The sequence below is a fragment of the Gambusia affinis genome, linkage group LG16, assembly GCF_019740435.1.
Source record: "Gambusia affinis linkage group LG16, SWU_Gaff_1.0, whole genome shotgun sequence".
Lineage (NCBI taxonomy): Eukaryota > Metazoa > Chordata > Actinopteri > Cyprinodontiformes > Poeciliidae > Gambusia > Gambusia affinis.
The window spans coordinates 9158129-9178190 of record NC_057883.1 but is presented as its reverse complement, the minus strand read 5'-3'; the positions used below and the strand labels follow the sequence as shown (position 1 = coordinate 9178190).

The 20062-nt window shown below is 37.9% G+C and overlaps 3 gene segments (V, D, J or C); 1 reads left to right on the top strand and 2 right to left on the bottom strand.

The window, feature by feature from the left end:
- LOC122846232 overlaps positions 1-11452 on the bottom strand; it is a 66724-nt gene extending 55272 nt beyond the window's left edge. Inside the window, 2 exon segments of the V gene segment in view lie at positions 10904-11229; positions 11322-11452. Of these exon segments, the coding sequence occupies positions 10904-11229; positions 11322-11373 (378 nt within the window).
- The window catches only part of LOC122846233, a 66975-nt gene extending 53518 nt beyond the window's left edge, over positions 1-13457 (top strand). Inside the window, 1 exon segment of the V gene segment in view lies at positions 12908-13457. Coding sequence covers positions 12908-13236 — 329 coding nt within the window.
- Positions 13458-18568: 5111 nt separating this feature from the next.
- On the bottom strand, positions 18569-19198 carry LOC122846237. The segment is given in 2 exon segments: positions 18569-18973; positions 19058-19198. Coding segments are annotated over 2 exon segments (360 nt in total).
- Positions 19199-20062: the final 864 nt, after the last annotated feature.

The window sequence follows — 20062 nt, the reverse complement described above, 5'->3', positions numbered from 1 at the left end:
CCTTCTATTTCTGCCTATCATTGAATCTAATTTTCATGATTCAAAAATCAGTGGCACTTATGAACAGATTTGTCTGATGTTTAATTTGTTCTTACATCATACATAGTTCTGGATTCAGATTGGTCTGTTCAAAAAGATTTAATTATGATTTAATTCAAGGTCTATTCATTTAAAGATCCATGATTGTCAGATGATTCAGGAAAACATGGTTTCATCCTGATCTAACACTACCAATCTACACTCTCAGTTTAATGCATGAGTTGCAGTCTACATGTGTTTTGTGGACTTAAACTCATGTCCCTAACTATTTAGAAACTGTTTCTTATGAATCTTTGATATGGACTGTCATCCTTATGTCAGAGTCTGGTCCGCATTGCCAGTAATTTTCTTTTGAGAGTTATGTAAATTTTTGTCATTCTGTTCATTACTTTTGTGGACAGAATTTCTAAAACCATGTTGAAATCCGTTCTGGCCTTAGGATTATCTCTGCTTTATGATGTGGTCCTTTTGGCTTCATCCAATCTGCAGCTGCTGAGTTCAACAGTGTGCAGGATGGCATCAGTGCCTAAATCATGAGTCTTGAGCAAAAGGGTAGAGTGCCTTCTGGGTCAGTGTCCTGCAGGAGGAGTTCAAGTATCTGATCTGTTTCACATGAGGAAGAAGATCGACAGGTGGATTCTGGGTCTGCCGTCAAGACGCTGAGTCCGTCTGGTGAAGAGAGCTAAGCCAAAAGCAGCTGTTTATGCTTCTCTACTCATCTATGGTCACAGCTTTGTCATGACCAAAACAGATCAGCATACAAGCGGCCAAATGTCTGGACATACCAGCAGTGGAGGAGAAAAAGGTGTGGAGGCATGTCTCTTGCTGGTCTGAACATTGGAGGAGGACAGTGGCTGGGGAGATCTGCCTCCCTAAAATGTGTTCATTAAGAAATCAAAAATACAACAACCTTGTTATTAAAAGATTAAAAGATGTAACCAACATAGAAAATGTTTTTGGTGATTTTGCAGTAAGGAATCATTCAATGGTCCACTAAAGGCCCTGAACCTCCCTTTGGACATGCCTTATGTTGTCAGTGGTTGTTTGTGTTTCATGAAACATTTGAATCAAAACTGACATTGTTTCTTTTACCAGATCACATTTACAAGAAAATAATCATTTTCCTGGTGAAACTTCAGAGGAAACCACTAAACTGTCCAGATAAATTCAACCTGATTTAGTTTTTAAACTTGATGCTGCAAAAATTAAGGGAATATTTATAAATATTTCATTTGATTTATCTTCAAAATTTAAATTATGCTGGTAATAAAAAGCTAATAAATATCTATGTTGTGTTTACTGAAACAAATGGACACAATTATGTATGAAACCTGAATTTAATAAATATTCATGTGTATTCATCATGGAATTTTCTTTATTCTATTAAAAAAACATTTTAAATTGTTTTTATAAAATATTAATTGTGGTTAATTATAAAGATTTTAGCTTCAGGCCTTGGTGAGGTTTCATCTCTGTGTTCAGTGGTCTGTATCAGAGTCTGTTCACTTTCTGCTCTAACAGCTCAGAGTGTCTGCAGTCTGACTGAGGGAGGTTTTTGTACGGCTAATAATCACTGTGTGAACACTGGGGCACTATGTTCACTCTGACAGTAATAAACTGCAGCATCTTCAGCCTGAACTTCACTGATGGTCAAAGTGAAGTCAGAGTCGCCTCCACTGCCACTAAACCGAGCTGGAGTTTCTGAGTGGAGATTATGAACCCAAGATATCAGGAGCTTTGGAGGCTGTCCTGGTTTCTGCTGATACCAGAACAATCATACCATCAAGATGTTAACAAGTGGGTTTTACAGTTGATAGTGACAGTGGATCCTGGTGTAATCGTCTTCACTGCAGGTTGAGTCACAGTGATCTGAGCTCTGCATCCTGCAGACAAAACAAATCCTTCATTTGTCAGAAAGAAAGAGAAAAGGCAGCACATCATGTTAGAAATGTTGCTGATTGAATGAACCTGTAAAACAGCAGCAGCTCAGCGTCCAGATGAGGATGGTGATGAGGGTCATGGTGCTTGTTGCTTCTGCTGGCTTGACTGACAGATCTGAGTCCTGCAGTGTTGAACTCACAGGACTATAAACCTTCTCAGTTCACTGGAGGATCAGCTGACCATGCAAAGCCTCCACTCTATGGAAATCATTTCTCCTCTCAGCACCAGACAAGTGAAAAATCTTGTGACCAAGAACTGAGGCAAAGTGGTTTAATTTTAACTACTTATTAAAATGATGTATCAAATGGATACTGTATCCATTCATTTTTGTATGTCTTGTTTTTAAAACAAATATAATTTATATCTTATCCTTTTTATTTTGTTTTAGTTTTTAAAAAAGTGCTCATTTGTTATAAATTTCATACTGATCCTCTTTCTGTTGTTAAAGTGCCTAAGCATCTTATTGTTCATATCAAAAATCTATTATGATTTATTTATTTATACATTTTTTAATGATTAAAACATATTTCTAGTAAGAATGAAACAATCTATTCTTTTTCATATTTCTACTTATGCAGGTAACAAAATGTTAATTTTGTATAAAAGAAAGAATTGATGCATTAAATTAAATAAACAGAACATTCTTTGTGAGTCAAAAAATGTTATAATCTTGTTTATCTTTTACTTTATCTGGGACAAAGTTTTTGCTTGTTTATTAATACAACTGTCTGCATATAAATCTACTCTGTCTCATCTTGCATCTTTTTAGTATTTAAATCACTAAAAATATATTTGTATTTTGTCTCTTTTTTATGTTTGTTTTCAATGAGATTAATGCAAAAATTAAATGTGAATCTTTATTACATGAGAGGTTTATTTCCATTCCTGTAATCAATCTTTTTGTGTGTTGTGTTTTTTTTTTTTGTCTGTCTGTGTTTCAGTGTGTGTGAGACTGTTTCTGTAACAGTGGTGCATCATGTCAGTCTCCTTCAGAGTCTGACTGAGGTTTTGTGACTATAAATCACTGTGAACACGCCATCTGTATTCACCCTGATAATAATCTCCAGCATCTTCAGCCTGAACTCCACTGATTGTCAGAGTGAACTGAGGCTCTGATCCACTGCTGCTGAAATGACTGGGAGTTCAGATTGGCGTCTGCTGATTTTATAAAAGCTGTTTGGGAGGCTGTCCAGGTTTCTGCAGGTACCAACTCAGATCATCATCAACTCCTTTACTGGCTGAAACTCAGAGACCGTGAAGCTGACTTCACTACTGGAGACTGAGTCACAGAGGTTGCTGTCAATCCTGTTAAACAAAATTTGGTTAATAAAACCATGCAGAACATCCATTATTAAATGCATCTTAATTTCCTTGCTCTTGAAACTGGATTCCAGGATAGGCAGCAAAATCAGAGCCATCTTCATTGTGGATGTACAATAAGATAAAATAATGCTATAAAACCAAAACAGCTTAGCTTTAATAAAATGATGTTCAAAGTAGCTGTTATTCAAATTATTACTTTGAATGCACAACTTTGAACCAATGTATCAGTTTCTGAAAACAGCACAGACAGATGCTGCCCTCTTGTTGAAATGAAATGATTAAAATAGGATGTATTTATAATTGCATCTAAATGTACTCTTTATAATGAGTTTCTCTAAATTTATGAAAGATAAGGTATATAGTATTCTTAAAATTAATAAAAAATTAATTAATTCTTAATTCTTTATTCAAGATAAAACATTTCTATTTTTTTTTCAGTGTTGTTTCATGATGATATGTTTGAAGAAAATTCTCCGTCGTCAGCTGCTAGCATCTTGTTTTAAATGAAAATCATAACTTTCTTCTTTTGTTTCAATTTGACTCCCAATAATTTCTTCAAAGAGCTCAGATGAAGAAAAATATACAGAAAAAGCATTTTGCTATAATTTGTTAAAATATTAAACACATAATATTTACCCTTAATCATGAAGGTGAGTTTCTCCAAAGCAAGAGAGCTTGATAATCATCCAGGTTTTATTTCTGGTTACAGATCTCAGGACCTGGTTAAACTATGTTGACCTGAAACAGTAAATTATGGGCTTTTGGTCAATTGTTTATTTGAGTTTGAGTAAAAATTCTAAGATACACAAACAGGCAGGGATTCACTTTAGTACCGACAAAAGTGAAATTTTATCCAACCTCTTCAAAAGATTCTGAGTCTCATTTTCTCAAGGCAGTGAATCAGATTTATCCTTTATCTCCACATTTATTGTCAGAAAATGGAATTAAAATTATTTAGTAATGTTGGAGTAACAAATGTTCTGATTCTCATTATTTTACTTCAAAGCAGCAGGTTAAACCACATTACAGCATTTGTACTTATATTCTAATATGATAGTCTTGTAATTGATCAGCCATTCTAGCATAGAAATAATATTTAACCTGTCTAACTTTGTGTTTCTACTTTCCTGGATATAATTTTTTTTTGCTTATTGGAATCCAGACAGTTTGCAACGACTTGATTTACAAAAATCAGAGACGTTTTGGTTAGAAAGTGAAATAATGTTCTAATAAAATTATTAAAAAAGACCTGAACTGTTCATAAAAAATAATGAGAAAGTCAATTATTTCTATTTATAACTTTTCCACTGTAGAACTTGCACAAAATAGAAAGATACATTTAAGCAGAAGTAAAATAAACTTCATTTAAATTTACATGGTTTCTTGGACTGAGGTGAAATCATGAAATCCAAACAATAACTCACATTTATTTGTTCAGATGTGATGAAGGAATTTCCATCAGAGTTTGCAGCTGCTCTGAAGATAAATGATAGTGATATATTTATAATCACTGGGACAAATCAGCCTCAATGATAACAGAGATAAAACAGAGGAGCATTTCTGACCACTGGAATGATTGGAGGTAGAAAATGAGTTGATCTGTATCAGTGAAAGAAGTTTTATTTAAATCTAAAAATGTTTCCAGATTTATTTGCTAGCTAGTAAAAATGAATTGTCAAAATCAAGATGTTTCTTTTTTCCATTGTGTATTTTTGTCTTTATATCTTTATCTTTTACATGTGAATCTTTTAGAAATGTTAGAATTTCCAGTCGTCTCTGTGTTCAGTGGTCTGTATCAGAGTCTGTTCACTTTCTGCTCTAACAGCTCAGAGTGTCTGCAGTACTGAGAGGTTTTCACTAATAATCACTGTGTGAACGTGCTGTGGTAAACAGTAATAAACTGCAGCATCTTCAGCCTGAACTCCACTGATGGTCAAAGTGAAGTCAGAGCCGCTTCCACTGCCACTAAACCGAGCTGGAGTTCCTGACTGGCGATTATTAGCCCTATATATCAGGAGCTTTGGAGGCTGTCCTGGTTTCTGTTGATACCAAAACAAATAATCAATAAAGAACAATCTGTGAACATCCTGATTTGTTTTACAGCTGATAGTGACAGTGGATCCTGGTGTAATCGTCTTCACTGCAGGTTGAGTCACAGTGATCTGAGCTCTGCATCCTGCAGACAAAAACAAATCCTTCATTTGTCAGAAAGGAGAAAAAGGCAGCATCTCATGAAAATTGCTGAGTGAATGAACCTGTAAAACAGCAGCAGCTCAGCGTCAGATGAGGATGGTGATGAGGTCATGGTCTTGTTGCTTCTTTAGACTGACAGATCTGAGTCCTGCAGTGTTGAACTCAGGACTATAAACCTTCTGTTCACTGGAGGATCAGCTGACCATAGCCTCCACTCTATGGAAATCATTTCTCTGCTCTCAGCACCAGATGCAGAGACACTGAACCAACACTAATAGATACTGGATTTAAAATCTCATCTTATTGCAATGAAGAAAATCAAACAGAAACAACATGAAGGATTTTCACTTCTTGGATTTAATTAAATCTGTCTTGGACATCCTAGGATCATTTGACTCTTTTTATAAAACTCACAGGTAAATATATTATATATCAATACATATTTAAAATATTTTATTAATTAAATTACATTAAAAAATAGTTTAGCATTTAAACATAATAGAACTGAATTGTTAAATGTTGCACGGATGGAAAGTAACTCTTGATTCTCATTAGTGATAAACAAAATATTCTTTAAAATTTGACAATTTAAAGATGAATTAATGTTGAATGATTTGCAGATTAAATAACAGTAAATTTTATGACTTTAAAAATAATTTCAGCAGCTAGATGTCTACTGACTTCAGGAGGTTTTTGCCTCTCAATGAGTTTGTATCACTTGGTACACTTTTGGTGGAGGAACCAAACTCATCGTTGACTGTAAGTACCAGAAAGTTTTCTTTGTATTAAAAGAATTAAACTTTTTTTAACTTTACTGATTATTTCCAAAGTTTGTTCATTTATTTGATTTAAAATGTAAATGTTTATAAATTTGTGAAGCTTCACAAGTTTGTGTTTTCACAACTGTGAAAATCTAAAACACAACCAGTAAAATGATCTTGAAAATAATAAAATGTAGAGTTCAAAGTCATTTATCAATGCTGGATAATTTAAGTTTAAATTTTCTATCATCAAACCAACATTTATTTATTTTCTCAGTTTTTTTGTCTTTTCTGGCTCAATTGTAGCTGTTAATCCAACATGTTTGTGATAATTTCTTCATTTTAAACATTTGCTGAATTCTGTCAAACTGAACTAATATTTGAGTGAACTCAGAGCAGCTTTGTGTTCACGGTTCATTTATTTTTTCCTAGTTTAAAGGAAGTGAAAAAACAGATGTGGACGTTTGAACTGTTTCACTTGAATGTTTGGTCTCTCAGTTGAACCATCAGAAAATGGTTCAGCTTATTGCTCAGAGTCTATGAATGCTGTCGATGAAAAATGAATGTCTCCAGCAGCCTGGGTTCTCACTGCTGTCTTTTCTTCTCCTCAGTGGGTGTTGATGAGTCCTTCCAAGAGCAGCAGCAGGGCAGCGTCACTCTGGTGTGTCTGGTCTTTCCACCTGGAGCTGGGCTGGAAGGTAGCAGCAGGTCCTCAGGGGTGTCTAGCAGCCTAGGTGCTGGAGAGCTGGAGCAGCACTGAGCCTCCTGCCACCAGTGGAGGAAGGCGGGCTCAGTGAGCTGTGAGGCCAATCAGAGTGGACAGAGTCCTGTCACTCAAACCCTGAGCCTGAGCTGCTCAGAGTAGAGCTGCAGCTTCATGGCTGGAAACCATCATGCTGTCATGTTTTATTCACAATCATTACTTTTCACCTTTCATTCGTCTTCCTTGTGTTTCTCATGTAACTTAATGGATTGTTTCAATAAAAGTGCAGTTATGACAATCACTGTCTTTATTTATTGTTGTGTTTACGTGTTCTTCATCAAACATCATCTCATCTTCATTTCTTTAAAGTTTATAAACGTTTTAGAAACCTGCACATGTAAAACTTTAGGTAAAAACTAAAACTCTTTGGTGTTTGTGAGGCAAAGCTTCAGAAAACTTATAGAGAATCCATATTATAAAACTCATTTCAACATCTGTGTTTATAAAATAATCATTTAGTGGATTTGAACCTTAGATATTCTTTGGTTTTACTTGCTAACTTCTGTGATGTGTTCACTCCAGTTCTCATTTCTCTGCACCTGCAGCTTTCAGTCAGACTGAAGGAGGTTTTGTACTATAAATCACTGTGAACAGACCATGGTTACCCATACAGTAATAATCTCAGCATCTTCAGCCTGAACTCCACTGATGGTTAAAGTGTAATCAGTACCAGATTTGCCTCTGAATCTAGATGGAGTTCCAGAACAAATTTGAAACTCTGTATATAAGAAGTTTAGGAGGCTGTCCAGGTTTCTGCAGGTACCAACTGAGATCAGAACCAATATTAGAACTTCCTGTGGCGCTGATGGTCACAGTCGCTCCAACACTGACTGACTTTGTTGGTTCAGACTGAGTCAGAAAATTATTGGCAGATGATGCTGAAAGTAGAAATGAGCGATGTTAAAGGAAAACAGTAATAAGTATGAGTTCAAACAAAACTTGATAGATAAATTCAAAAGTCAGTCTGACCCTGGTGAAAAACAACCATCAGGCGACTGGAGCGTCATCCTGATGCAGCTTTAGTGTCACAAACACACTTTGGACTTTGTGCAGCAGAAGAACTTAAAGCTTGAGGAGCAGCGATGCATTGAGATCATGCAAATCCACACCTGCAGTGATGAAACAGAAAACAGAGAACTGATTCAGCCACGTCTTCATCTAGTGAGAATATTCACTTTTTATTTTAACTTCACATCAAATAAAGTATTTATTGACTGTTCATGTTTTCTATATTCAACACTTTTATAATGTTTCTATGTCCCCTAATTGCGATGTGTTGTTATAAACTAAAAACAGCAAATATTTGACATAAAGTACATTCAACAAAAATATAAACGCAACATTTTGTTTTTGCTCCCATTTTCCATGAGATGGACTCAAAGATCTAAAATTAATTCCAGATAAACAATATTACAATTTCTTTCAAATGTTGTCCACAAATCTATCTAAATGTTTGATAGTGACTTTGCTGAGATAATCCATCCACCTCTTAGTTTTGACATCAAGATGCTGATCTGACATCATGATTAGTGTACAGGTGTATTATACTGACAATAAAGGCCACTCTGAAATGCTTTTATATTTTTTGTTTATTGTTCTACTCAGAACCAGTCAGTAGAAGTGACCACCATTTGCCTCATGCAGTGAACATTTTCTTAAAGTTTATCAGATTGTCAATTGTGACCTGTGAATGTTGGTATTCTTCAATGGCTGTAAATTTGCTGAAAAGTGAACTGGTACGTTTTATGATAAGAAACATGCTGAATGGGTGACATGTCCAGTGAGTATGCTGCAAGAACTACATTTTCAGCTTCCAAGAATTGTGTACAGATCCTTCAACATGCATCATCTTGCTGAAACATGAGGTGATGTTCATGGATGTATCACAACAATGGGCTCAGGATCTCATCACGGTATCTCAGTTTTCAAAATGCCATCAATAAAATGCACCTGTGTTCGTCCATAACAGATGCCTGTCCATACCGTGATCACCACCATGATCACAACACCAGCATCAAAGCGCTCACCACATGCCACAGTTCTGCCATCCGTGAACAATGTAACGAGATTCTGTGAAGAGAACACCTCTCCACGTGCCAGGCGCCATGAATGTGAGCATTTGTCAAGTCTATTACAATCTGAGTCATTCGACCCGATGAGGGCGATGAGCATGCAGTTGAGCTTCCTGAGGCAGTCTGACAGTTTTGCGAAATTCTGGTTATCAAACCAATTGTTTCAGCAGCTGTCTGAGTGGCTTCTCAGGCATCTTGGAGGTGAACCTGCAGGATGTGGAGGTCCTGGGCTGGTGTGGTTACATGGTCAGCTTGTGAGCCGGTTGATGTGCTGCCATATTCTCTGACGCCTTTGAACGGCTTATGGTGGAGAAATGGACATTCAATGCTGAGCAACAGATCTGGTTGACATTCCCTCAGCATGCCAATTGCGCTCCTCAATGCTTGACATCTGTGGCATTTGCTGTGAGACAAAACTGCATTTCAGGACCTTTATTGTGGGCAGTATAAGGTACACCTGTACACTAATCATGATGTCAGATCAGCATCTTGATGTGGCACAACTATGAGGTGGGATGGATTATCTCAGCAAAGCAGAAGTGCTCACTATCAAACATTTAGACAGATTTGTGGACAACATTTGAAAGAAATGGTAATATTGTTTATCTAGAATGAATTTTAGATCTCTGAGTCCATCTCATGAAAAATGGGAGCAAAAACAAAAGTGTTGCGTTCATATTTTTGTTGAGTGTAGTATCCATACATTGAGGTTTAATTTGTCATTTTAACCTGTATTCTTGTTACAATGATTGTAATAATCTTTCGGCATCTAGAGCCATTTTACACTTGCTTTTAAATCATATTTTTTTAATTAATGTTGACATTAAATGTATAAGAAACCTGAACACACATCATCTGAAAACTGTTGTAAAACTTGTTCACTATTTGTTTTTTAGAAAGCTGATCAAATTCACTTCAAATAACAACAAAATAATAAAGTTTCATCATTTTACTTCTAAAAGCACCAGGATCCAACACATTGCAGCACGAGATTTAATATTTTAATATGATAGTCTTGTAATTGATCGGCCATTCTAGTGTAGAAATAATATCTAACCTGTCTAACTTTGTGTTTCTACTTTCCTGGATATTTTTTTTTTTGCTTATTGGAATCCAGACAGTTTGCAACAACTTGATTTACAAAAGTTAGAGACGTTTTGGTTAGAAAGTGAAATAATGTTCTAATAAAATGATTAAAAAAGACCTGAACTGTTCATAAAAAATAATGAGAAAGTCATTTATTTCTTATTTATAACTTTTCCACTGAAGAACTTGAACTAATTAGAACAAAATAGAAAGATACATTTAAGCAGAAGTCAAAAAAAAAAAAAACTCATTTTAATATTTGCTGATTGGTTTCTTGGACCTTAGAGGTGAAATCATGAAATCCCAAAACAATAACTCACATTTTTATTTGTTCAGACGTGATGAGAAGGAGGTTTGAAACCATCAGAGTTTTGCAGCTGCTCTGAAGATAAATAGAGATAGTGATATATTTATAATCACTGGGACAAATCAGCCTCAATGATAACAAGAGATAAAACAGAGGGAGCATTTCTGGCCACTGGAATGATTGGAGGTAGAAAATGAGTTGATCTGTATCAGTGAAAGAAGTTTTCTTTAAATCTAAAAATATTTCCAGATTTATTTACTGTGGTAGTAAAATTATTTGTCAAAATTGAATCTTTCTTTTTCCAGTCGTCTCTGTGTTCAGTGATCTGTATCAGAGTCTGTTCACTTTCTGCTCTAACAGCTCAGAGTGTCTGCAGTCTGACTGAGGGAGGTTTTTGTACGGCTAATAATCACTGTGTGAACACCCAGGCACTATTTACTTCATGTTCACTCTGACAGTAATAAACTGCAGCATCTTCAGCCAGAACTCCACTGATGGTCAAAGTGAAGTCAGTGTCTTTTCCACTGCCACTAAACCGAGCTGGAGTTCCTGAGTGAAGTGTGCTGACAGAGCGTATCAGGAGTTTTGGAGGTTGTCCTGGTTTCTGCTGATACCAGTGCAGACAATCATCACCACTGCAAAGGAGGTTAACAAGTGGGTTACAATTACAGTTGATAGTGACAGTGGATCCTGGTGTAATCGTCTTCACTGCAGGTTGAGTCACAGTGATCTGAGCTCTGCATCCTGCAGACAAAAACAAATCCTTCATTTGTCAGCAGAAAGAAAGGAGAGAAAAGGCAGCACATCATGTTAGAAATGTTGCTGAGTGAATGAACCTGTAAAACAGCAGCAGCTCAGCGTCCAGATGAGGATGGTGATGAGGGTCATGGTGCTTGTTGCTTCTGCTGGCTTGACTGACAGATCTGAGTCCTGCAGTGTTGAACTCACAGGACTATAAACCTTCTCAGTTCACTGGAGGATCAGCTGACCATGCAAAGCCTCCACTCTATGGAAATCATTTCTCTGCTCTCAGCACCAGACAAACAGAGACACTGAACCAACACTAATAGATACTGGATTTAAAACTCTCATCATCTTATTGCAATAGAAGAAAATCAAACAGAAACAACATGAAGGATTTTCACTTCTTGGATTCAAATTAAATCTGTCTTGGACATCCTAGGATCATTTGACTCTTTTTATAAAACTCACAGGTAAATATATTATATATCAATGTAAGATGATATTTTAAAAATATTTTTATTAATTAAATTACATTGAAAAATAGTTTTAGCATTTAAACATATAATAGAAGCTGAATTGTTAAACAATGTTGCACAGGATGGAAAGTAACTCTTGATTCTCATTAATGATAAACCAAAAATATTCTTTAAAATTATGAAGCAATTTAAAGCTGAATTAATGTTGAATGATTTGCAGATTAAATACAGTTTAAACTGGGATTTTTATGACTTTAAAAACATAATTTCAGCAGCTAGATGTCTACTGACAGTGCAGGAGGTTTTTGTACGGCCTCTCAATGAGTTTGTATCACTGTGGTACACTTTTGGTGGAGGAACCAAACTCATCTTTCACTGTAAGTATCAACATTTAATATTATATAAATCAAAAACAAGTTTTAATTAATCTTTATTCTGTATTAAACTTTATTAATTTTGTGAGCATTTTATGTTTTTTTTTCTTATTTGTTGTTTTTTGTCAAAAGATTCAAGATGTTACCATTCAGTCAAACAGTTTATATGTGATAAATTTTTATATATTTTATTCTATTTACTACATTAAGTGATTATTTAAAACAAAATATTACATCAGTTCTGTTTTTTAAATTATATAGTGATATATTCTTTTTAGACTTTTGCAAAGATTCTTTGCTAAACCACCAATATATCCTTAAATTAAAAATTTAATGCATTAAAATTTGTTGGCAGTGCCTGTAAAAATATATTAAATTAATAACATAAAAATATAAACTTTATTTTTGAGCAGTTTAAGTTTCCAGTCGGTTAACTTGATGCAGTAAAGAGGAAGTGAAACAGACAGAGGGAAAATCTTTCACTGTGTTCAGCCATTTTGTTTTCATGAACCAAATCTTTACAGAGCCATTAGATTTACAGTAAAATGTTGTTTTATTCACATTTATATTTCATGTCATGTTGCTCTTTTGATTCCAAGTCCTGACGAGTCGAGGTCAGAACATTTCAGCTCTGATGTGTTTTCATCTGGAAGCTGCAGGAGATTTTAACGTGAAATAAAAAGCTGAAAGTGAAGTAAACACGGATGAATTAATCCCAGCCTCTAAATCATCCGTCTCCTCAGTGTTATTATAATCCACTATGATATCTGTGTGTCCCGACCAGCAGACGTTGATCTGCTCCTCGTGTGTCTCTGCTCTCCCCTCCAGCCGGCCCCACGGTCAGACCCTCAGTCTCTCTGCTGCCCCCCTCCTCTGAGCAGCTCTCTGGGGGCTCGGCCACGCTGCTCTGCCTGCTGAGCGGCTACTCTCCTCAGGGAGCCCAGGTGAGCTGGGAGGTGGACGGCACGGCGGTGACAGAGGGGGTCCTGAGCAGCTCCGAGGAGGAGAAGAGCGGACGCTACGGCAGCAGCAGCACCTTGAGCCTGAGCCAGGAGAAGTGGATGAGAGGAGAGCTGTACTCCTGCAGGGTGGAGCATCAGGGCCAGAGCCAGGTCCAGAGCATCACAAGGAGCCAGTGTGAGGGCCAGAGAGGCTGACTGAGGCCCAGAGCAGGAGCTGTTAGTGGGAGAGCAGCAGGACAAACACCTGCTGCTCTCATCAATAGGAGTCTGGATGAAGACAAACTAAAGCTTGTGTGACGCTGAACTAAACTGCTGACAAACGTTCAACAACTTAGACTAATGTGTGAAGCTCAGCAGCTGGATGTGAGTGGGATTCATTTGCTGTGTGTTTTAATAAAGCTTGCTCTGATACATTATAATGGAGAGTGTTTCATTGCTGTCATGACAACAAGACAAAAGTTCATTTTTATCCAGAGTCACACTTTCAATAATGGTCATTAAGATAATTCAACAAGAAGTGATAAAATCAAAGGATGTAGTTTTACTTTTCAAAAATCTTTGCAATATTTAATGCTTGTATTTATTGTAAAACCTATAAATCAGAAATGTCATCAGATAAAAACATAATTCTCTGTGTCTGTGATAATCATGTCAGCTCATTTTTGTTCAAGTTACAACAGACAAAAATTTCTCACATTAAAAAATCTTCAGCATGAAAAGTTTATTGAATATTAAAGATTTCATCAACATCTATTATTTTATTAAAAATACTTTCAGAAAATGATGTTCCACTTTAGTTTTACTGTCAGATGTTTCTCACTGAGTGAATTATGTTGCATTAAATGAATAAAGACACACAGTGATCCTCCTTGGATTAGTTCAGGAAAATTACATCAGAAATGTCCATCAGAGTGAATTTGAAAAACAATTGATCCTTTAATTAATCAAACCAAAAGGCAATAAGTTTGATTACTGATATGTAATAAATCTTTTGTTCACCTCAATCTCCATGCTGCAGTAGAAAGTGTTTTTACAGTAATCTGATATATTTTCTGTTTAATGAACATATTATATTTTCTAAGACTTTAATCTCATGAGTTGTAAAATAATTTCTGATTAACATAAGTGATGTTATTGAGACATATTTTATTCTCTGAGTTTATTAAAAACTCACATAAATGTTGATCTTTATTTTCAATAAATAAATATGTTGTTAGTTTCTTCCATTATCACTACAACATGAACTTCACTTGACTGTAGATTCTTGTTCCAGTCGGCAGCAGAAACTCACAGCTGCTGCACAGAAACAGTCTGTGGTCTGACTGAGAGGTTTTTGTACGACTATAAATTACTGTGTGAACACGTTGCCATGGTAACCCACACAGTAATAATCTCCAGCATCTCCAGCCTGAACTCCACTGATTGTCAGAGTGAACTCAGTCTCTGATCCACTGCTGCTGAAATGACTGGGAGTATCAGATTGACGTCTGCTGATTTTATAAAATAATAGGCCGCAAGGTTGTCCGTGCCTGTCGTGGCGGCAACCCTCGAACCCGTTGGTGGACACCTTCTGTGAGGGAAGCCGTCAGGCTGAAGAAGGAGTCCTATTGGGCTTTTTTGGCCTGTGGGACTCCGGAAGCGGCCGATGGGTACCAGTGGGCGAAGCGGCATGCGGCTCGGGTGGTTGCTGAGGCAAAAACTCGGGTGTGGGAGGAGTTTGGAGAGGCCATGGAGAAAGACTTCCGTACAGCTTCGAGACGATTCTGGTCCACCATCCGGTGTCTCAGGGGGGGAAAGCAGTGCAGCACCAACACTGTCTACACTGGGGATGGTGTGCTGCTGACCTCAACTCGGGATGTTGTGGGCTGGTGGGAAGAATTCTTCGAAGACCTCCTCAATCCCACCAACATGCCTTCTATTGTGGAAGCTGAGCCTGGGGACTCTGGGTTGGGCTCTCCAATCTCTGGGGTCGAGGTCGCCGAGGTGGTCAAAAAGCTCCTCAGTGGCAGGGCCCTGGGGTGGATGAGATCCGCCCAGAGTTCCTCAAGGCTCTGGATGTTGTAGGGTTGTGTTGGCTAACACGACTCTGCAAAATCGCATGGACATCGGGGGCAGTTCCCCTGGATTGGCAGACCGGGGTGGTGGTCCCCCTGTTCAAAAAGGGAGACCGGTGGGTGTGCTCCAATTATAGGGGGGTCCCACTCTTAAGCCTCCCTGGCAAGGTCTATTCAGGGGTTCTGGAGAAGAGGGTCCATCGGATTGTCGAACCTCGGATTCAGGAAGAGCAGTGTGGTTTTCATCCTGGTCGTGGAACACTGGACCAGCTCTACACTCTCAGTGGGGTCCTGGAAGGTGCATGGGAGTTCGCCCAACCAGTCTACATGTGTTTTGTGGACTTGGAGAAGGCGTTCGACCGTGTCCCTCGGGGACACAGGGCTTTCCCGGAGAAAGCCCTGTGGGGGTTTCTCCGGGAGTATGGGGTACCGGGCTCCTTGATATGGACTGTCAGGTCCCTGTACGACCGGTGTCAGAGTCTGGTCCGCATTGCCGGCAGTAAGTCGGGCTCGTTTCCGGTGAGAGTTGGACTCCGCCAGGGCTGCCCTTTGTCACCGATTCTGTTCATTACTTTTATGGACAGAATTTCTAGGCACAGCCAGGGTGTTGAAGGGATCCGTTTCGGTGGCCTTAGGATTGCATCTCTGCTTTTTGCGGATGATGTGGTCCTTTTGGCTTCATCGGGACGTAATCTGCAGCTCTCGCTGGAGCGGTTCGCAGCCGAGTGTGAAGCGGCTGGGATGGCGATCAGTGCCTCCAAATCCGAGGCCATGGTCTTGAGCCGGAAAAGGGTAGAGTGCCTTCTCCGGGTCAGGGGGGGTGTCCTGCCCCAAGTGGAGGAGTTCAAGTATCTCGGGATCTGTTTCACGAATGAGGGAAGAAGATCGACAGGTGGATTGGCGCAGCGTCTGCCGTCAAGAGGGCGCTGTACCGGTCCGTCGTGGTGAAGAGAGAGCTAAGCCAAAAAGCAAAGCTCTCGATTTACCGGTCGTTCTACGTTCCCACCCTCATCTATGGTCATGAGCTTTGGGTCATGACCGAAAGAACGTGATCATGGATAAGCGTCGAATGTCCCTCCGGACATACCAGGCATGTCTCTTGGCTGGTCTGGGAACACCTTGGAGGAGGAGCTAAAAGAAGTGGCTGGGGGGAGGGAAGTCTGGGCCTCCCGTCGGAAGCTGGTTCAGTTCATTAAGAAATCAAAAAATGCAACAACCTTGTTTATTAAAAGATTAAAAGATGTAACCAACATGTAAGAAAATGTTTTTGGTGATTTTGCAGTAAGGAATCATTCAATGGTCCACTAAAGGCCCCTGAACCTCCCTTTGGACACCCTGCCTTATGTTGTCAGTGGTTGTTTGTGTTTCATGAAACATTTGAATCAAAACTGACATTGTTTCTTTTACCAGATCACATTTACAAGAAAATAATCATTTTCCTGGTGAAACTTCAGAGGAAACCACTAAACTGTCCAGATAAATTCAACCTGATTTAGTTTTTAAACTTGATGCTGCAAAAATTAAGGGAATATTTATAAATATTTCATTTGATTTATCTTCAAAATTAAATTATGCTGGTAATAAAAAGCTAATAAATATCTATGTTGTGTTTACTGAAACAAATGGACACAATTATGTATGAAAACTGAATTTAATAAATATTCATGTGTATTCATCATGGAATTTTTCTTTATTCTATTGTAAGAAACATTTTAAATTGTTTTTATAAAATATTAATTGTGGTTAATTATAAAGATTTACTGCAGAGCTTCAGGCCTTGGTGAGGTTTCATCTCTGTGTTCAGTGGTCTGTATCAGAGTCTGTTCACTTTCTGCTCTAACAGCTCAGAGTGTCTGCAGTCTGACTGAGGGAGGTTTTTGTACGGCTAATAATCACTGTGTGAACACCCAGGCACCATTTACTACATGGATACTTTTACAGTAATAAACTGCAGCATCTTCAGCCTGAACTTCACTGATGGTCAAAGTGAAGTCAGAGCCGCTTCCACTGCCACTAAACCGAGCTGGAGTTCCTGACTGAAGATTATTAGCCTTATATATCAGGAGCTTTGGAGGCTGTGCTGGTTTCTGCTGATACCAGAACATACATTGACTACCAGAACATGTTGCTACATTTTTGCTTGTCTCACATTTCAGTGTGACAGTGGATCCTGGTGTAATCGTCTTCACTGCAGGTTGAGTCACAGTGATCTGAGCTCTGCATCCTGCAGACAAAAACAAATCCTTCATTTGTCAGCAGAAAGAAAGGAGAGAAAAGGCAGCACATCATGTTAGAAATGTTGCTGAGTGAATGAACCTGTAAAACAGCAGCAGCTCAGCGTCCAGATGAGGATGGTGATGAGGGTCATGGTGCTTGTTGCTTCTGCTGGCTTGACTGACAGATCTGAGTCCTGCAGTGTTGAACTCACAGGACTATAAACCTTCTCAGTTCACTGGAGGATCAGCTGACCATGCAAAGCCTCCACTCTATGGAAATCATTTCTCTGCTCTCAGCACCAGACAAAGTGAAAAATCTTGTGACCAGAACTGAGGCAAAGTGGTTTATTTTTTAACTATTTATATTAAAAATGATGTATCCAAATGGATATTGTATCCATTGCAGGTTTTTGTATGTCTTGTTTTGTCTAAAAGCCAAATATAATTTACTGAAAAACTCTTATCCTTCACATCATTTTGTTTTTAGTTTTATGTAAATTGTGCTCGATTTATTTATAAATTTCCTATACTGATCCTCTTTAGCTGTTGTTAAAGTGCCTAGCTGCATCTTATTGTTCATATCAGGGAATTTTTTTAATCTATTGTGATTTAATTATTTATAAATTTTTTAATGATTAGAAAATACATATTTCTAGTAAGAATGAATGTAAAGCAATGTATTTTTTCATATTTCTACTTGTAACAGGTAACAAAATGTTAATTTTGTGCAAGATTAAGAAAAGAATTGATGCATTAAATTAAATAAACAGAACATTAACGTGTTGCTGTGAGTCAAATAAGTGTTAAATAAGTCTTGAAGCTTTATCTTTACCACTTTATCTGGGACAAAGTTGTTGCTTGTTTATTAATACAACTATCTGCATATAAAATCTACTCTCTCTCATCTTGACCATCTTCTAGTATTTAAATCAACTAAAAATATGTTGTATTTTTGTCTCTTTTTTCTTTTTTTAGTTTTTTTCCCCAAGTGAGATTGGAGATGCAAAAGGGAATTAAATGTGAATCTTTATTACATGAGAGCGGTTTATTTCCCATTCCTGTAAGTCAATGCTCTGTGTGTGTGTGTGTGTGTGTGTGTGGGTGTGTGTGTGTGTGTGTGTGTGTGTGTGTGTGTGTGTGTGTGTGTGTGTGTGTGTGTGTGTGTGTGTGCGTGTGTGTGTGTGTGTGTGTGTGTGTGTGTGTGTGTGTGTGTGTGTGTGTGTGTGTGTGTGCGTGTGTGTGTGTGTGTTTGCATGTGTGTGTGAGACTGTTTCTGTAAGCAGTGGTGCATCATGTCAGTCTCCTTCCACCCAGATGTCTGATCTGAGGGCGGTTTTTGTACGACTATAAATCACTGTGTGAACACTGGGCCTCTGTATTCACCCATACAGTAATAATCTCCAGCATCTCCAGCCTGAACTCCACTGATTGTCAGAGTGAACTGAGGCTCTGATCCACTGCTGCTGAAATGACTGGGAGTATCAGATTGACGGCTGCTGATTTTATAAAATAACAGTTTGGGAGGCTGTCCAGGTTTCTGCAGGTACCAACTCAGATCATCATCAACTCCTTTACTGGCTGAGCAGCTCAGAGAGACCGTCTCCCCCAACGCCGCTGACTTCACTACTGGAGACTGAGTCACAGAGGGATTTGCTGTCAATCCTGTTAAACAAAATTTAGTTTAATAAAAACCATAAATGCGGAACATCCATTATTAAATGCATCTTCCCCAATTTCCTTGCTCACCTTGAAACTGGATTGCCAGGATAGGCAGCAAAATCAGAGCCATCTTCATTGTGGATGTATGCAATAAGATAAAATAATGTGCTATAAAACCGACCACACAGCTTAGCGCTTTAATAAGGCCTGATGTTCAGGGAAGTGTAGCTGTTATTCAAATTATTACATGGGTGAATGCAGAGCAGCACAGCCGGAACCGAATGAGAAGTATCAGTTTCTGAAACGTACAGCACAGACAGATGCTGCCCTCTTGTGGTGAAATGAAGGGAATATGATTAAAATAAGATGCATTTACCTAGTGCATCTAAATTTACTCTTTATGAATGAGTTTCTCTAAATTTATGAAAGATAACGTATAGCCATGGAATATTCTTAATTAAGAATTAATTAAATATTAATTAATTCTTAATTCTATATTCAAGATAAAACATTTCTATTTTTTTCTTCGTGTTGTTTCCATGATGAGGGGGTATAAGTTTGAAGAAAATTCTCCGTCGTGCCAGCTGCTAGCATGCACTTGTTTTAAATGAAAATCATAACTTTCTTCTTTTATTTCCTATTTTGACTTCCAACGATTCACTTCCTGCTAAAGAGCTCCCCCTGGTGGTTGAAGAAAAATCCACAGAAAAGCTGCACCGGGCTATAAGACGCATAGTTCAAAGCGTGGGGGAAAAGAAGCGACTTATAGTCCTAAAAATACTGTAATTGGTTCCAAAGATTAATATCTCTGCTGTGTCTTCATTAAAGCTTAACAAGCTTGACTCCATTCATGCTTCAGTCTTACTGACATGAGTTAATACAGGTACAACTCAACCTCTTTTGGTAGATAAATGTTTATGTCATCTGCATATGGTGGAATTAGTGGAATGCCTTTATATGCAGATGACATTTTTATGTAGCCAATGTCTTCTTCCATCTGTAATGACTGAAAATCAGATTCCAGACATTTCCTCCACTCTTCCTCTCCTAAACATTCCCGTCTACATCTACTGCATTTGCTATTTACAGCTC